At 58.6% G+C, this 17,224-nt stretch overlaps 1 protein-coding gene across 1 annotated transcript in view; it reads right to left on the reverse strand.

Annotated features, from left to right (window-relative positions):
* The window catches only part of Muc5b (mucin 5B, oligomeric mucus/gel-forming), a 35,126-nt gene extending 19,169 nt beyond the window's left edge, over window positions 1-15,957 (reverse strand). The window contains exons 1-24 of the mRNA XM_074064707.1: window positions 15,888-15,957; window positions 13,124-13,195; window positions 12,521-12,782; window positions 12,253-12,367; window positions 11,921-12,011; window positions 11,543-11,649; window positions 10,116-10,317; window positions 9,578-9,703; window positions 9,053-9,170; window positions 8,828-8,966; window positions 8,455-8,565; window positions 8,116-8,185; window positions 7,586-7,723; window positions 7,036-7,200; window positions 6,789-6,883; window positions 5,879-6,005; window positions 5,322-5,577; window positions 4,357-4,412; window positions 3,928-4,028; window positions 3,499-3,650; window positions 3,051-3,189; window positions 2,821-2,934; window positions 1,639-1,818; window positions 983-1,222 (exon numbers count right to left, since the gene is read on the reverse strand). Of these exons, the coding sequence (XP_073920808.1) occupies window positions 983-1,222; window positions 1,639-1,818; window positions 2,821-2,934; window positions 3,051-3,189; window positions 3,499-3,650; window positions 3,928-4,028; window positions 4,357-4,412; window positions 5,322-5,577; window positions 5,879-6,005; window positions 6,789-6,883; window positions 7,036-7,200; window positions 7,586-7,723; window positions 8,116-8,185; window positions 8,455-8,565; window positions 8,828-8,966; window positions 9,053-9,170; window positions 9,578-9,703; window positions 10,116-10,317; window positions 11,543-11,649; window positions 11,921-12,011; window positions 12,253-12,367; window positions 12,521-12,782; window positions 13,124-13,195; window positions 15,888-15,957 (3,246 nt within the window). The remainder of the gene's footprint in view (window positions 1-982; window positions 1,223-1,638; window positions 1,819-2,820; window positions 2,935-3,050; window positions 3,190-3,498; window positions 3,651-3,927; window positions 4,029-4,356; window positions 4,413-5,321; window positions 5,578-5,878; window positions 6,006-6,788; window positions 6,884-7,035; window positions 7,201-7,585; window positions 7,724-8,115; window positions 8,186-8,454; window positions 8,566-8,827; window positions 8,967-9,052; window positions 9,171-9,577; window positions 9,704-10,115; window positions 10,318-11,542; window positions 11,650-11,920; window positions 12,012-12,252; window positions 12,368-12,520; window positions 12,783-13,123; window positions 13,196-15,887) is intronic.
* Between the last annotated feature and the right edge of the window lie 1,267 nt (window positions 15,958-17,224).

Below are 17,224 nucleotides of genomic sequence, written 5' to 3' on the forward strand. Positions count from 1 at the left end.
CCCCTGCTTGAGCTCCTCTGCACAGAGCCCATCCCCGACCTCTCTGTTGCCTTACCCCTGACAATTGCAGGTCTCGTACCTATTCCTCCAGGTGACCTGGCACCCTAGACCTGCCCCCAATCTCTGAGGCCCTGGAGAACATGCCCCAAGGAAGCAGCAGGTGATGGCTGCTGCCAGAAGTTTGCCCAGCATCACTTCACTTCCAGACTGGCATTCCCCTGTGCCACTCCAACACAGGAGCTGACTGGATCCCTTAACTATAGATGAGTGAGCCCCCAACCCACACTGATCCCAGGCAGCAAACCCCAGAGTAGACAAGTTCTTGCTTTTGCCACTACCACCAGCATCTAAAGCTGAGGTCAGCCTCATCAGGCCACAAAGGACCTTCTGAGCCAAGGAGCAGGACAGCAAGGGGACACACTGGCCACCTGCTCTTGAGAGCAAGCTGTGGAGTGACCAGGGTGCTCACTCAGTGAGGAGTGTTGGCTGGCACAACTTTGTGTGAGTCCCCCACCTCTTGCCACCTTGTTCAGTCCTGTGTCCCTAAGTGGGAACACTCCAGTCTTGGTTGAAGGCATAGGGGAGGGTTTTTGGAAGTCTCTACTACACCTTCTAGGGGAGCCCCAGGTGGCCTTGTTTGTGCTGTAGTCTGGGCAGGTCTGGGGACCATCAGGAAAGATGGTGGGGTCCCTTCAGTGAGCGTCATTAATGGAGGCTGTGGCCAAGGACTGGCCCTGAAACAGTGGAGATGACTCCGTGCCGGGGATAAGGATCACGGGTAACCACTTCATGGGACATCAGACCCAGGACCTGAAAACCCCAGGACTGTGTGCCATGTGCTGTGGTAGGGTCAAGACTGTCCTCAGAGGCCTATGTGCCCAACCCAGTCACACTCAGTTCCCACCCAGAAAAAAGGAGGTAGCCATAAATCCCTCTGGCCCCTGCCCACCACGCCCAAGCCCTGGGCCTCTCTGGGCCCCACCTGAGAGCGGCAGTTGGCAAAGGTTGCACTGTTGATGATGCTGCACTGTTTCTGGGCCCAGGACTTGCGGTAAGGGTTGGTGGTGCAGGGGTCCTTGGGCACCAGGGCATCCGGGCAGGACGGGGAGAACTTCCAGCTGTTTCCAAATTCCAGTGCGTTGCCCACCACAGACTGGCTCCGCGTGGTGAAGTCATTGATGGCGATGTCATCAAAGTTCCCACACAGGCCGCAGACCCCGCCCTGCAGAGCACAAAGAAAGATGCAGCTGGGTAGCAAGGCAACTGGGCAAGACAGTACAGAAGCTGGCCCAGGAGCAAGACCACAGGGAGGGCACCAGGTTCCTCTGGGCAGTACCCAGTGAACTTGCAAGGGGAGAAGGTGTGAAGCAAGTCCTGGGGTGGGCAGGCAGGTGGACAGCACCTGCTCCCTTAGAGCCCTCTGCAGCCTCAAGGGCCAGTGGACAGAGCCAGCTGGCCCTCCAGGGCTCTGCTATACCTATTGATCAGGGTACAACCTGGTGTTGTGTGTGGCCTCACCTGGCTGGGGCTTTTCCACGTGAGGACCAGCCCTCAACCTCAGCAGCCTTGTCAGCTGCCAGACTCAGTCCTGGCAGGACCAGGCCTAAGAGAAGAGTCCCCCAGGCTGGCTATGCTCACCTTGTAATGCTGCTTCAGCCGGATGACCACGCTGGTCTTCCTGTCCCAGGAGACAGCCATCCCTCTGCGAGTCTCGATGACCAGGAAGATGCCCATATATCGAATCTTGTAGGGCAGGATGCCACCTGACCCCCTCCCAACCACCTTGAAGCTCCCCTCATGGAGGATCAGCTCATAGCTCTGCAGAAGGAGGCACACAGGGCAACAGCTTCAGGGAACTGAGGTGCCAGGGGCCCACCAGCCACTACTTCACCAGGATGGGGCTCCATGGTGCCCAGTAGCTTGTGGTGTGAGGAGCTGCAGTTAGGGATAAGTGAGTGTGGCCAGAGGCTGGAAAGGAAGTACCGGCAGAGCGAGGAGACCACAGGAACCATCAGGCCACTGCCAGAAGGAGAGCCCCTGAAGGCTCGCTCTGCCCACCCACACTCAGCTCCTCTAACCTGCTGTGGTCTTCTTTGGCTTCTCCTCACCCTCAGTCAGCAGCTCTGGATTCTGTCCTGTGAACTCTAACCTTCTTTTACTGGTAGTGGGGCCCCAGGTGTGGTGGGGTGAATTATAGTCCCCCAAAAGATCTGTCCACAGTCTACAAGGACCCGTGAGTGTCCCCCAAAAGATCTGTCCACAGTCTAACCCCCAGGACCCGTGAGTGTCCCCTTATTAGAAAACAAGTCTTTGAAGGGCTGGGATGTACTCAGGGGTAGAGCATTTTCCCAGCATGTCTAAGGTCTTAGGTTTCATCCCCAGCACCATAGCAGGAACAACAAACTTCTTTCCTTAAAAAAAAAGTCTTTGCAGACGATTAAGTCTGCAAATGGAAATGGAATCTTCCTGAATTATCTCGGTAGGCCCTAAATCCAAGGACAGTGTTCTTATAAGTGACAAAGGAGAGGACACAGAGACAGAGCAAGTGACCATGGGAAGACAGGCAGAGATCGGCACAATGAAGCCACAGCTAAGGAACACCTGGAACCCCCAAACTGGGAAAGGAAGGAGGGACCCTCCCCAGACCTCTCAGACCTCTGCAGAAAACATTGCCCACCAGCCTGGATCTTGGACTTCCAGCCTCTGAAGTGAGACACTAAGTGTCTGCTGTTCCAAGTCCTGGTTTGGGGTCATTGGACAAAAATATGGCTGGAGAGCCAGGTGGGAAGTGGAGGTCCCCGGCCACAGGTGCACCTTTACCTCCACAAAGACCTTGATGGCCTTGGAGCAAGTGGTCCCTGTGGTCCCACAGGGGACATTCTGCGTGATGACACGGAAGGTCCCATTAGTGCTGGTATTGCCCCCACAGTAGTCCTGGGACAAAAAGAGACAAAGCACTGGTCACAGGCAGGAGCCAGGCTCGAGCCAACCAGCCTATGAGCGGGGCTGAGGGGTCATGAAATTGTGGGTGGAGTTGAGGGCCTACACACCTGGGCCAGGACATACTCGCAGGTGCCTTCAAAGCTGTAGCGATCGCCATCGAAGGTGATGAAGTGGCCGTCCCCATAGGCTACGCAGGTGCCCAGGCAGGGCTGGTCAGTGCACTCCCACCGGTGGTTCCTGCAGGTGCTATGGGGCCGGAGGGGAGGGGGATGATTGCTCACAGAGTCCTGCCCTCCAAGTCCTGCCCAGCCATTTTAGCCCTGTGCCAGCGTGCCACCTTGCCCCAGGCCTAGGTGCACATGTGGCAAGGGTGGGCCTTGTGTGGGCATGCAACCGGTCACCTCAGGCCTGAGACCCTGCCCCTCCTCCACAGAAAGGGATCCTGTGAGCACCTTTAGCACCCTGCTGAGGTCTTGCCACGCCAAGGCCAGCTCAGGCCAGTGTCTCTCTGGACAATCCCTCTCCCATACTGCCTCTGAAGGGCCCAAGACCCACCAAGTGTTGCAGCCCACCCGGACAGTCTCTCCAGGTTTGTAGGTGGCCTCGTTGTGTACACAGGGACAGTCCTCCTCAGCAACACAGCCTCCTTTCCCATCTGCCACCAGTCCAGGAGGGCACACGCAGCCCGAGACACAATGCGTGCTAAACTGTGGGAACAGGTAGCCCAGTCAGGATCAGGAGAGTGACCTGCTCGCCGAACCCCATTCCAGGTCCCAGGATGCCAAGCAAGTAGACACTACCCATCCTGGGGGTGCCCAGGAGAAGGCCACGTGGTGGGGTGGAGGATCTGGGGGCAGTGAGGCCCACAGCCACAGACCCCCCCAGTGACACCAGCACCCCTGGGCACTGAGCAGCCAAGGCTGCATCCCCACACCTTCCCCTCTGGGCAGCTCAGGACAGTGGGCTATGCCTGGGATGACTCACACAGTCCACGTCTAGCGTGTGGCAGCTCCTGAGGCACTCAGCTCCAGGGGCACCCGCCGAGGCATTGCCGCAGTCCAGGTACACCATGGGCGCCACACACCCTGGGGAGGCCAGGCATGTGGGAGGAGCTCAGGGAAGGGCAGTCCCAGCTCCCCGTCCTGAAGTCTACTGATACCACTTGCTGATGGAGGCTCTGACCTGAGCACCCAGGCTGCTACAAACCTGCCCCGAGTGGTGCAGCCCAGGACCCACAACCCAAGGCACTGTGGCCACACTGCTAGACAGAGACTTGAGGCCATTCTTCCCTGGAGTATCTTGGCATGGTGCCTGTGGCAGGGTCCAGGAGAGACTGACTGGCCCAGGCTGGGACAGGGTAGGAGCAGGGCAAAGATCAGGTAGGGACAGGGAGGGGGCATGGCAGGGTGTTACCTGTGCTCTTTTCCATCATGGCTCCCAGGCAGTTCAGCTTCCCACTCGCACAGGAGCTACAAGAGACCACCCTGTTCTGGACTCTCTGTCTCCCACAGCCCACCCATGTGCTTCCTGTCCCCTACCCTGGACAGGTGCTAGACCTCCCCAGGTCTCACTGCCACCTCCAGAGACCAGGACAGAGACTGCTGCTGGCGTGTCTGCAAAGGTCCCGAATCCCATAAAGGCCGTAGGGTGGGCAAGAAGGTAGCTGGACGTTGGGAGTGGGGCATGGCCCTCAGCTTGTACTGTAGTCTGCATCCCAAATGTCTCCCAAGTTCCCCAGGTGCTGAAGGCTTGGTCGCCAGCCCGTGGCCATATTGGGAGGAGAAACTTTAGGAACAGGGCCTAATGAGAAGGCGTTAGATCACTGGGGTCATGACTTAATGAGGACATTGGGACCCTGGCCCTGTCCTCCCTCTCTCTTCCCCACCATGAGAAAGCGATTTTGCAATGATGTGATGCACGCCACAGCCCCAAATCAAGTGACCAATTGACCACGGACTTGAATCTCCAAAACTGAGCCTAGGTAAACCTTTTATCTTTATAACTTGACTGTCTCAGGCTTTTCATTATAGAAATGGAAAGCTGGCTAACACAGCTTATAAAGGAGTCACCTTCAAGGCCAGGGAGATGGCAGCAGATGAGAAATCCTGGCCCCACATAAGAACTGTCTAGCAAGACCCCATTCCCCAAGTATCATACCCATCTTTCCCTTTCTGTGGACCCAGGACCCTTGAACAAACTCTAGGCTTCTTTGCAGAGGGTCTGGCAGGTGTCCCCTTTCCCCAAGCATGGCCCCTGTATGCACGTGAGTCTTGAAACCTCTGGAGGTGGACTGAGCAGCAGGGAAAGATCCTGCCTGCCAGGGGTGTGGTGTGGGAGAGGGGTGAGGGACAGCCCTGCCCAGCTGTGGGCATCCTTACCACACTACGCCATTGTCCTGAACAATCTCCCCAGGAGCCACCATGGTGCCATGGAAGTAGCAAGGGCACTCCTGGGCAGGCACGCACACACTCGCGTCATTCAAGAAGGTGCCCGCAGGACAGGTGCAGCCATCCACAGGCACGAAGGAGACGCTACAGGTGACATCAGCCTCACTCAGGGCACGGCACGTGGGCTGGCAGGAATCCACCACATAGGCGTAGCTTTGGGACTTGGGGCAACCGTTCATGTACTTCGCTGCAGGAGGCAGAGGTGGGGGACAGAGAGGTCTGTAGCCAGCAGACTGGCCCAGCTCTTGCTCTGCTCCATCCCAGACTCAGTGTCCCCATCAGTGACATAACCAAGGATGTAAGGTTCTTATGAAGTCAAGAAGACAATATGCAAAGTCCTGGCCTGAGAAGATGTGAGCTATAGCCACTGCCCACTCAGGCACCCCCCCCACACCAGCGTCCCTCACCCCTGCTTCACGAGGCCAGGACATCAGTGGTGGGGATGTGTACCCTGTGGGAGGTGCCCAGCTCGCCCATAGCACACTCACTGCAGACACCGTCTCTCCAGCCTCGGAGCAGCACACCCTTGGCGGCACAGGCTCGCACATAGGAGGACAGGGCCGCACACATGCAGTCCTCACTCTTCTCACAGTTGCATGTGTCAAACACGCAGTTCTGGGGGCAGAGTGTCAGGGTGTCAGGGACCCCTGTCCCTCAGAGTCCCTCATTACCCATTCATCCCTCCCACCAGCATCTGCTGAGTCCAGTCCAAGGCCAGGAGCTCTGCTGTGAAGGGTGCCACTCAAACACCCCGGTGGGGGACTTGCAGGGGTGACCTGAGCTTCCTGATAAGGATGGAGTACCAGAGAGGTGGCACCAGCCAGAGTAGAGTTCAGGCCTTGGTGCTGGGGCAGAGGCAGCTGGAAGGTGTGAAGCTGAGTAAGGTCAGAGGAGTCTTCTCAGAACAAGGATGGACCCACCTCAGAAACGTCGCTGTCTGGGCTCGTAGGAGACGTGGATTGAGTACAGAGTGGAGACAGAGGCAGGAGCTGACTTGGTGGGAGGTGCCCAATAGGGTGGGCATGGAGGAGGTCGGGGGTCTACCCCCTGCAAACCCATCCCTGGGTCTACAGTCATGTGCATTTGAGGGTTTGGGTCCTGCTGTTGGGTTGAGCTGTGTTCCCAAAAAGAGGTGCTGGAGTTATCTCAGGTGCCTGTGGCTAGGGACTTGTGAGGGGAGAGGCCTTTGCCGGTAGAACTGGCTGTGAGGGTGAGCTTGCTCCAGTGACTGGTGTCCTCACACGAGAGGAAGGTGGACACGGATGAGGACAGCCATGTGAAGACCAAAGCCAGACCCCAGGGACTCTAGGATTTGTTTTTAGCCACCCAATCTGTGGTCTCCTTTAGCCACCCTGAGAAAACAAACACTCCCCACCCCAGCAGGACATAGCTTCTCACCGAGTGGAAGGGCGCAGGGCTGATGGTGGAGTGGCAGGCAGAGAACACACCAGTGGGGTCAGTCAGCAGTGAGCACCAGTGCTGGGCGTAGTTTTCTGGGGGAGGGAAGGGATATGTGGTACCACGCGTCACTGCCTCTCAGAGTGACCTTGATCCCCCGATGCGTTTCTGCCTACATGGGGTGGCCCAGACCCTACCCCAGAGATCCCTGTCACCCCGTGCTGCTGAGGGCTGTGGACAGAGGTACCATTTTCCACGCTGAGAGAGCAGGGGTCCTCGAAGCTGTTCTTGGCATTGGGGCAGGTGGCCTGAGTCTTCCAGGTATTGGCAAAGGCAGCACCCGTGCCCTCCACCAACCCACTGAGGGCCGTGAAGTCATCAGCCTGGTTTTGATTGAAGTTCCCACACAGGCCTGGGGGTTGGGTGCAGGAGCTTAGCGGGGCTGTCCAGCAGGTTTTCCCTGGGCCCCTGCTGGCCTGATAGGCACTGTCACAAAGTGGATAGGGTAGAGCCCCTTCCCGGGGATTGTCTCCATAAACCTGCAGACAGGCCCGTTGGGGACGAATTCTGTGCGAGACTGGCCTGAGTGAGGGCAGCCCAAATTGCTCTCCAGCCTCCTCCACAGATGGCAGGTGTCCTGGAAGATCCTGGAGTCTCCATCAAGGGCTGGGAGTGGCTGTGACCCCAGCCCCTTCTGCGGCCAGCTTCTACCTGCCCTGCCTGACAGCCTGGAGCTGGGTCAGGCCTCACCCCCCACCTCGGCTCTACCCACCCCAAAGCCCACCAGAGCTCCTCACCGCACATCTGGCCACGGTGGGAGGGGTCCAGCCTGACAAACACCTGCATGAGAGGTACAAGCTGCACCTGCAGCTGCAGGCCGAGGTGCGTCTGCACCAGGATGAAGAATGTCGAGGGACTGAAGATGGTGATGTTAGCTGTGGAGGGAGAGGTATTAGGCATGCAGGGAGCCGGCCTGGCTACACAGGGTTAGTGCTGGCTGGTACAGGTGGTGTGAGGGCCTGGCCATCCCAGTAGATCTGGGAGCATGGGCAGGAGCTCCCATGCCCACTGTCCCCAAGTAGGACAAGGTTGTTGAGTGACTGCTAACTGTTCCCAAGAAGCAGACAAGGTTCTCATAGCAACCAGTGGTGGGATTCTTCTCACCTCCATTTTGGAGATAAGGAACAAGCCCAGGGGATATGCTCTGGAACTGCCAGAGGCCACAAAAAACTCTCCAGGGACTGATCTGGGTCCCACCCAGCTCTGGGAGCTGATCACCTACTTTGGAGGCACCAACACTGGCCTAGCGTCATGGGGAACCACGTACCTGCAGATAGGGGCAGCTGAGTATAGATGGAGTTTATAAACACAGCGCCATTGGCCTGGATTTGGATGGCCTGGTGGGAGGGGCGGGGCTTCAGTCAGTGCTCACTGGGTCCACCCGTCCACTCACAGAGGAGGAAACTGGCCTGGGATCGCCCCACAGGGACAGAGATGGGAGGGGAGCACAGGCCTGAAGATGTCCACCCGGGACGTAGCTGCCCTGGGCACCCCGGACTTGAGGGAGCTGAGACCTTTCTTTTCTGATCCATCTCCCCTCTGCGGGCCTCTCCACCTCTGCCTCCCCCAGCCCAGAGGGCTCTGGTGACCCAGGGTCAATCCTCACCGTGTCCCCACCATTGAGGCTGAGTGTCACTGTCTTGAGGCAGTTCTCAGTGTCCGTCAGGCCACATTTCCGCAGCTCGGCCAGCACAGTGAAGGCACTGTCAGCACATTTCTATTGGAAAACCCACAGTGTGTGGGACTGAGTGTGGCACTGAGTGTGGGGTGTGGGGTGCCCTGTGTACAATAACCATGACAGACAAATGCAGCTCCAGGAAGGTGGCCTTGGGCACCCTGTCACCTCAGTGCAGTCTATCTTGGGGCCTGGGGTTCTCTGCCACCTGCGGGTTCACCCGCGATGATGGCCTTCATGGGACTCTTCCTGGGCTGGAAGGGACTGAGGGTCCCCGGGAGGGGCTGACACCACATGGCCGCACCTTGGACAGGATGTAGTTGCAGTCCCCATGCACATCGTACAGCTTCTCATCATAGGTGGAGATGTGGGACCCGCCTTGCACAGAGCAGGTGCCAGGGCACGGCAAGTCCTGGCACTCCCATAGGCCCCCAGTGCAGGTGCTGTTGGAGGTAACCATGAGCAATGGTCACTGTAGGAAAAGGCAGGGAGCCTCTTCCCCACACCCCAGGGAGGGCGGCCAGCCTACCAGGAGCTGCAGCTGGTGGAGAAGGAGTCCCCAGGTGCATAGGTGTGGCCACCATGGGTGCAGGGGCACTGTGCCAGAGGCAGGCAGCCTGAGTGTGTGACATCATCCAGCATTGTGCCTGTGGGGAGAGACAGTGAGCACAGGCTGGATCCACACACTGGTGGGGACACTGAGGCACCAAACATGGGGGGCAGCTTGTCTCTAAGGAGACTGTAGCCATGGGGCAGGGGAGTGGGCCCCTGGACTAGGAAGCTGCCCCAGCCTAAGCCCAAACTGCTTGGAATGAGCACTGTATTCCTCTAGGCCTCAGTTTACCCACCTGATCCCCAGAACCCATGGCACCTGTCTGCTTCTCTCCACAGACTAGCAGATCTCTGGCTTGTTAACAGTCCATTCCCCTCCCTCCACCCTTGACCCTTGGGTGGGACTCCTGAGTGAGAAGGATCTGCCCGGGGTGGGGGTCAGGTGTTGAAGCCAGTGACCCAAAGGCATCCAGGGAGGTGGGGCACAGGGCACGAGGCCTGCCTGGGGGACAGAAGCAGCCATCCATGCAGTGGTCCTCGCAGAGCTCAGAGCGCTGGGGGTTGGAGCAGGTGTCTGTGCAGGGCGAGCCACACTCCCGGTGCTGCATGTTGAAAGGGCAGGTCTGGGCTGCAACAAAGGAGACAGTGCTTGACCAGGGAAGATGGGTCCCCTCCTAATCACAGTGCTCAGAGGAGCTGCACAAACTCTCTGCCTCCACGTCCGCCAAGGTCATCTTCTGGGTGAAGCAGGAAGTGGGGAAGCAGACACTCAGCACCTCTAACCATGCCCACCTGAGGTTGTCTGGGGTCACAACTTCTCACCGTGTCCAGGGGGCCAGGTCCTTCCTCTAGGCCCAACAGGTCCCCCAGGACCCTCTGGTGCTGTATTTCCTCTCTCTCTCTCTCTCTCTCTCTCTCTCTCTCTCTCTCTGCTGTCCATTCTCTCCAGGTGGCCCTTGAGTGGCTTTCTCGTCCCCAACTCCCTACCCAGATTCTAAGTACAAGTCTGCCCCAGGTGCAACCCTGGTGAGGACACTCACGGCAGAGGTCGGGACTCCTCCAGTTCTGTGGCTGACCCCCTGCATGGGCACACTGGCGGGAGTACTCAGCAAAGGTGGCACATGGACACGTGGGGCAGCGACAAAGGTCCTGAACACATGCGGCTATGTACACGTTGGCATCCACCAGGACATTGCACTCAGCAAAGGCGGAGCCAAGCAGGATGCGGTAGCAGATGTTCTCCTGGGGAGCACAGAGAAGCTGGGCACCCCTGGCCACCAAGCAGGCTTGTCACAGTGCTTGTGTGGAGACTCTGTGCCTTGCAGACCAGGCCAGGGAGCTCCTCCTCTCAGAAATTCCTTCCATCCACCTGCCAATCCACCTGTTTATGCATCCATCTACCCAGGCATCCACCCATCCGTCCATCCTCCAATCTGTCCACCCACCCATCCATCTGCCTACTTACCCACCCACCCATTTATCTATCTAGCCACCCACCCACCCATCCATTTGTTCATTCATCCATTCGTCCATCCACCCACCTGTCCATGCATCCATCCATCCATACACCCACTTATCCATCACCCACTCATCCATCCATCTTTTCATCCACCCATCTCTCCCTCCATCCATCCATCTACCCACCCCCCCCGTCCATCTGTCCATCCATCTGTCCATACTTCTGTACACCCACTCTCTCATCTACACATCATTCTGCCTGACTGCTGTGAACCTGCTGCTCCTGAGTGAAGAGCTCTGCTTAGTTCTGGGAGAGTGACTCAGGACTCCGGACACCAGCCTCGGGCCTCTAGGCCTCCAGGACATGCTGCCTGCGATATGAGCACCCGGGAGAGTGCAGACCCTCTCCCCCACACCCTGGCTGGCAGCTCAGAAGAGGCAGAGGCAGAGGAGTGTTCCAGCAGGCTCAGTGCTGCCTGCTGATGAATGTCCTCTTGCCCCAGGACCTCAGGCCACTGTAAGGTCATGGCTCCCAGGATTAACCAGCATTTTTGTTCACTTCACAATTTGGGGCTCAAGGATTCTGCTAGTTTCAGGGATCCTAGACTTCTAGGCCATGTCCAAAGGAGGGTTCCTCTCTGCTCTGGGATTCCTGAGTGTCTGCCTTGGCCCAGCCTGTGGAGGTGTGGGTGCACACACAGTCAAGGCTCACACGGTGCACATGCATGGCGTCAGCACATTTAGCACAGGTGTGCCTGGTGTACAAGGTGGATCTGCACACAGAGTGTTTGCCTCACTCCCACACTTTCCCTGCCTGCTGAGGGAAGCTGGCCAGGCCCAGCCTCTCTCGGACCTAGACATACCCTCCCAGCTCCCAAATGCCCTTCCTCAACTGTGCAGGGTCCTCAACTGGGAGGTGCTCTCTCATCACTTGAGAACATACTTCAGCTCTCAGCCCAACTGTCCCTCCCGCTGTCCTGGGGACTCGGGCTGTGGTCAAGGTGCTCACCTCATCTGTGCAGTTACTGGCCAGTGAGGGCAGGGGATCCTGGCATTGCTCCGTGGGACCATCTAGTTTCTGCAGGTTTCCAAACTGGACAGGGGTCAGCCTGGTGTCTGCCAGAGGGAAAACACTCAGTGTGGGCAATGCTGAGGGCTCAGGATGGGGAGGGTGATGGGGGGAATTGGGTTCCCTGAGGTGGCCACCAGGACTCTCCTCTACCTAAGCCCAGGACCCCACATCCCTACAAAGGTGTCCCCCTCCCCTCTCACCTCCATCCATGCCCAGTGCCCCTGCCCACTCTGCCCTTCCTGGCCTCCCTGGGACTATCTGACCCTCTGGACAGGCTCACTCGGCCCCTGGCCCTGGACTTAGGACTGCACTCACTGTGGATGTAGAACTCGTTGACAGCTGGGAGCCCGTTGAAGTCTCCGCACAACCCACAGGTCTGGTTGCTGTACTTGGGGTCCAGTTCCAGCTAGGGGGGCAGGGCTCCAGCCTCAGGGCCTGCCTGGCAGGTCCCCCCCACCCGCCTTCCCCAGGCAGACCTATGTTATCCCCTCCACCCCCCACTAGCCCTATGTAAAGTCCCTATGACCCGATTGGAGGACTGGAGGGTGCTGTGGGAGATTGCAAGGATTGCAGGAGGCTATAGGGGATGGTGGGAGGCTGTGGGGGATTGTGGGGGATGGGGGAGCTGTAGGGGCAGGTGTCCTCACCAGGGCACTGTCTTCTCCATTCCACAGGAAGGTGAGGACCAACTGGACGCTGATCTTCACGTAACTGCTGCTCTGCTCCACCAGGAGGCCCGCACGGCTGTAGGGCAGCTTCTCCCTAGTCAGAAAGGTCTGGTCCTCTCTTGGCTGGGCGCTGGTCCTCCCAGTGCCCTCCCCTCTAGCTCTGATCCTGGCCCCACCCCAGAGTTCTGCAGTGGTTGAGGCCCAGAGGTTGGACTTTGGCCACGCCCCTCCCCAGGGCTCAGCTTACTGTTGCCCATCCACCAGGACGGAGCCATTCAACAGCTCCAGCACCAGCCCCTGGGTCTTGAGGACTACGTGGGTGACGGTGGGCCTGGAGCCAGTGAGGCCACGGCGCAGCTGGATGTTGAAGTCCTCGTAGGCGGCACCACAGTGTGCAGAGAACACATAGTTGCAGAGGCCCGGGAAGCGGAAGATGTCGCCATCGAAGGTCTTGTAGTGGAAGTCGCCCCAGGTACTGCACACCCGCCCATTGTGCACCGGATTCAGGGCTGCAGGGAGCCATGTGACGTGACCACCTCTGGATATCACCACTCCAGGCCAGGTGCCCACCAGGCAAGCACCCATACTTGGGGCAGGAAAGTCAGCCGCCCACTGCTCTGTGAGCTGGCCATGCCCTCCCTTCGTCTCCTCATTTGCTCCGATTTGTCCCAAGACTCTGAACCTGTCTGACCCCTCCCACCCACTATGGGCATCCAGCATCTAGGGTGGTCAGCAGCCTGTCCACAGGGAAGGCTCCAGGACCTTCCAGGGCTTCTTAGGGGCCCCACACTGTGCCAGCTTCACCCTGACCTTGACCTCAGCCTGGGCAGCAGTGGGTGCCTCCACTTACGGCTCATGGTGGGGAAGATGGTGATGGGTGGAATGAAGGTCACGTGCCCGATAGATGAAGATGTAGGCTGGGCTGTGGAGGGAGGGCTGGATCACACTGTGGTCAGCCTTCCTGGGCTCCCACCCTCTTTGCTGCCCACCCTGGGATCATCAGGAAGCCCAGAACTGATGGGCTGATAGGGCCATTCCTCCCTGGTCAACCTGGACCCTCTCATCTGCCCAGGAGTCACTCCTGTCCTGGTTATTTGGCCCGTGGGTATCACATATGTCTGTGAGCCGTTGGACCTCTCTGCTCTACACCTGTCTCTTCTATGGAACTCCCAACCCCTTAGTGTCCAGCACTGACGCCAAGCAGGAGGGATGTGGTGGGGGGGGGAGGCCCACAGGACAGGCATCTGCTGGTCCAGCCCTTCTGCCTGGTCAGAAAACTTCCCACTTAGAGCCTGGGCCACACACCATCATCTACCCTCTGACTGTCCACGGTCTTTGTGGTACTTGACCTCGGCTCCATAGAGTCTTGGGTCTCTGCAGGAAAAAAGGGATGGAATCCAGCAAGAAGTCAGACACTTCAGCCACCCTGGCCACAGCCACTGCTCTGGCCACAGCCAAGTCTCCTCCTGTTAGCTCCAGGGACCTGAGCAGAACTGGATCTGGGGACCCCAAGCCTGTCAGCTGCAGCACCTCCCTGTCACTCAGTACCATAGGAGCCATGTGTCCTCCAGGCCTGATAGGGACCACTGTCCTCCCTCTCTGTATGTGTAGGGTGGTGCCTCATCTCAGGAGAGATAGGACAAATGTCCCCACTGGCTTGAGGAAGAAAAAGGAATCAGGAAACAAGGTTGGAAACAGACTGTGGCTGCTCAGGGAGGGGGTTTAGCCTCATCTCTAGAGTCCCTGGGAGGACAAAGACCAGCTTTGTTGGGAGATACGGCTGGAGATTTCCAGGTGTGACTTAGCAGAAACCTAACAGCAGAAGCAGCTCCCAAGAGGAACCATGAGTCAGGGAAAGGTCGACATGAGGCATGCAGCTCTCAGTGCAGGGATGGCCGCCCAAGGTGGCCTGGACTGCCCACTGTCTACAGGCCAGGCCTCCTCTACAGCCTGACCACTAAGGGCCCAGTCAGAGGCTCAGGCAGGGCTAGAGGCTTCGTGAGTGACCACATCCTCCAGTTGTGGAACTGAGGCCTGAACACAGCCTGTCACTCATGCCAGCTCCACGGGCAGCCTGGCTTCCTGTTTGACTTTCCCACCATGCTCTGCTGACCTTTGCAAACCACAGGGACTGGCCTGGGCATTCATCTTTCCTCTCCTGAGCCCTGCTTGACTGCACTTCCCAGAAGCACAGCCACTCCCTCCGCCTGCCTCGACCCCAGACCCACAGCCACTTCTGGGTGCCCAGCCTAGCCACTACCACCTGCTGACCCCCAGTCCCAAGGACCAAGATCCAGGGGTCTAAACAGGTACAGGTCACACTGCATCCCCTCCTCTCAGTCCCATGCACCTCTGCCCAGAGTGGGTCCTTCTTGGGGCAAGAGGCCTTGGTCTTTATTACTTGGTCAGAGAAAGGCCAGCCTCTGACCACCTCCACCGTGCCTCGGTCTGGTGCACACTCCTCACCATGAGCATGACTTACCCAGCCTCGTTCCCACACCCTGGCCACAGTTGTGACAAAAATACACTCCATCCAAAGGCTTAATCCCCCCTCCCAACAAAAGCCAAGTGAGTGAAGGGCAAGGTGGGCTGACCACTCACTGGGCATCCCTAGCCCTCTCTGGTGGACAGGCCCAGGCCACAGAAAGAACCTGGATGTGGGTGGATGTGGCTGAGCAGAGCAAGCCAGCACCCAGCCCTGGCCCCTGTGGCTTCCCTGGCTCCCACGGGAGGTGCTGTAGGGGCCTTGCCCCAGCCTCAGCCCCCATAGAAAGGCCTCTGGGGAGACCCTCCTCCCCTCTCTGCCACTTTTACAGGTGAGAGGGCCTGCCCACCTGCCCAGACCCAGAGCCCAAGAGGGAGCAGAGATCTGTCTCCAGCAGCCAGGGCTCCAGGCCAGCCCTGCCCACTCACTGCTGAGCCCTGCTGGGTGTCAGCTGGTCTTTGGTGCCACGTCTTTCCCTGCTGACAGTATTAGTGCTATGCTTTTCTCCAGAGCAAACAGACAAGGGAAATGGCTCTGCTGACAAGGGCCATGCAGCTGTGTGGCATGAGATGCCCGGCGGGGACAGATGATCCAACAGAGGCAGCCCTGGGTTCAGGCCATTGCTTTGGGCACCTTACCCATCTGCCGTGGTTCCAGCCCTATTATCTTAAGTTAGTATCCACCTTTCCAGGGAGGCCCCATCCATGCTGGCTGTGACCCCAGTGATGGAGGGCAGGTCCGGTCCTGGGCAGGGGGTGGTCCAGTCCCTAATCACTGACACAGGACTCTTGGACCCAGAGAGACCCCATCAAATGAGAGGCTCCCTCACTTATTGCCTACTCCTATGCCAAGATCATTGTGGGGGGGTCCCCCAGAGTCCTTACCCTGAGGCTGGGGAACCCAACTTCTCTCCAATACCCCTACCCAAATCAGGCCTCTGGGCTCTAGACATTATATTGATTCAAGTTGCAACCCAGGCCGAAAACCCCAGGGACGGTGAGGCCAGGGTGTTGTGGTGTCCAGGACATGTGAAGGGGGCAGCACTTGTCCATCTCAGCAGAAGAAAACCCTTGGCAAGTCCACCCCACTGGGAAGATGGCATCAAGAGGGAGAGGGGCTTTGGCCTTACCTGCTGGCCTCACCGTGAGCAGGGCCAGGAGAGCCCATGTTAGTGCCTGGCTCCCACTCCCGGTGCCCATCCTGGGGGCAGCACAGCGGGCGGGCAAGGAGAGAGTGGGGCAAGGCGCTGACTCCCTGGGGGACTGGGTTTATGTAGCAGAACGTCTTGGCCCCATGCCCGGCTCCTAGGTCACGCAGGGCACTGTCCACTCCCCGGGCAGGCACGTGTGTTTGCTCTTGGGGAGGGGCTGCAGCAGGAAAGAGGCCTGGATGAGGAAGGATTTGTGGCTCAGAGCCACCAGACGTAGGACGCCCCCCACCCCCTGCAGCTTCTGAGAATTGGGAGGGAGGGAGCAGGGTAGGGCTGGCTGCCTGGCCTGGGGGTGGACCTGGCTGTTCTAGATGCAAAGACCTGGGTCAGTGGGGAGGACGGTTGTTCAGCCTGTCCTGTATCGGCTTCTCTTGGGAGCCTGGCCAGAGGAGGCCCCAGGAAGCTGACCGCAGGTGTTCAGTACCAGGTCGCTAAGGGTTGTAAGGCTGGACCCAGGTCTTGAGAGTCATTGCCTAGCAAGCAAGGGGCCTGCAGTTCCTGCTTGGCTCAGGAGAGTCCTTCAGCCCTGTGTCAGGGTGGGGTGCCGGTTCCCAGGGGTCCTAGGAGGAGGCTCCGTGTGAGACACCCCAGTGGAGCTGACTAGAGCCTCTCACACACTCTGGGAGGTCTCTGGCTTCCTTTCTGTTGCAAGGTTCAAGATCAAGGGGAAACTGAGGCCCAACTCTGGCCGTGGTCAAGGCAGGCCAGAGGCTACTAGCCCACATCCCGTTGGCTTCCTCCTTCCTCCCAGGGTCAGCATGTTTGCCCTGTGGCAAAGAGCTGGCCACTGCCTAGGGGCCCTAGAGCTGCCTGGACCTCATAGTGACTCCTATATAGGCTTCAGAGTGGTGGTGAGGGGGAGCCCCTGGAGGGTGCTGGGGTCTTCTGACCCCATTGCCCACCCCAAGTGAGAGTCCCCAACCGTAGTCGTCAGGCTTCCTGGGGGACACAGGGTAGCTGTTCCCCTCAATAGTGCATCCCCACAACATTGTTCCTAAGTTGTGGGCAGAGCAGGCGGCTTCAAGGGTTAGCGCTGGAGATGTTTCCAGAGCAACATCGTCTGTCATGCAGAACCTGACCGCTCTGAGGAGCTTCCCTGGGACAGACCCCAGGCTGGGGGCTCTACATGGTGTGCGGCTCGAGCCAGCCCAGCGGGGCCCGTATGAATGGCTTACAGGTTTGTCTGGTTTGCTGTAAAAATCAGCATCATGGGGGTCCCTCACTGTCTCCCCCTACTCTTGTCTTCCTGAGGATAG

The sequence above is a fragment of the Castor canadensis genome, chromosome 1, assembly GCF_047511655.1.
Source record: "Castor canadensis chromosome 1, mCasCan1.hap1v2, whole genome shotgun sequence".
Taxonomy (NCBI): domain Eukaryota; kingdom Metazoa; phylum Chordata; class Mammalia; order Rodentia; family Castoridae; genus Castor; species Castor canadensis.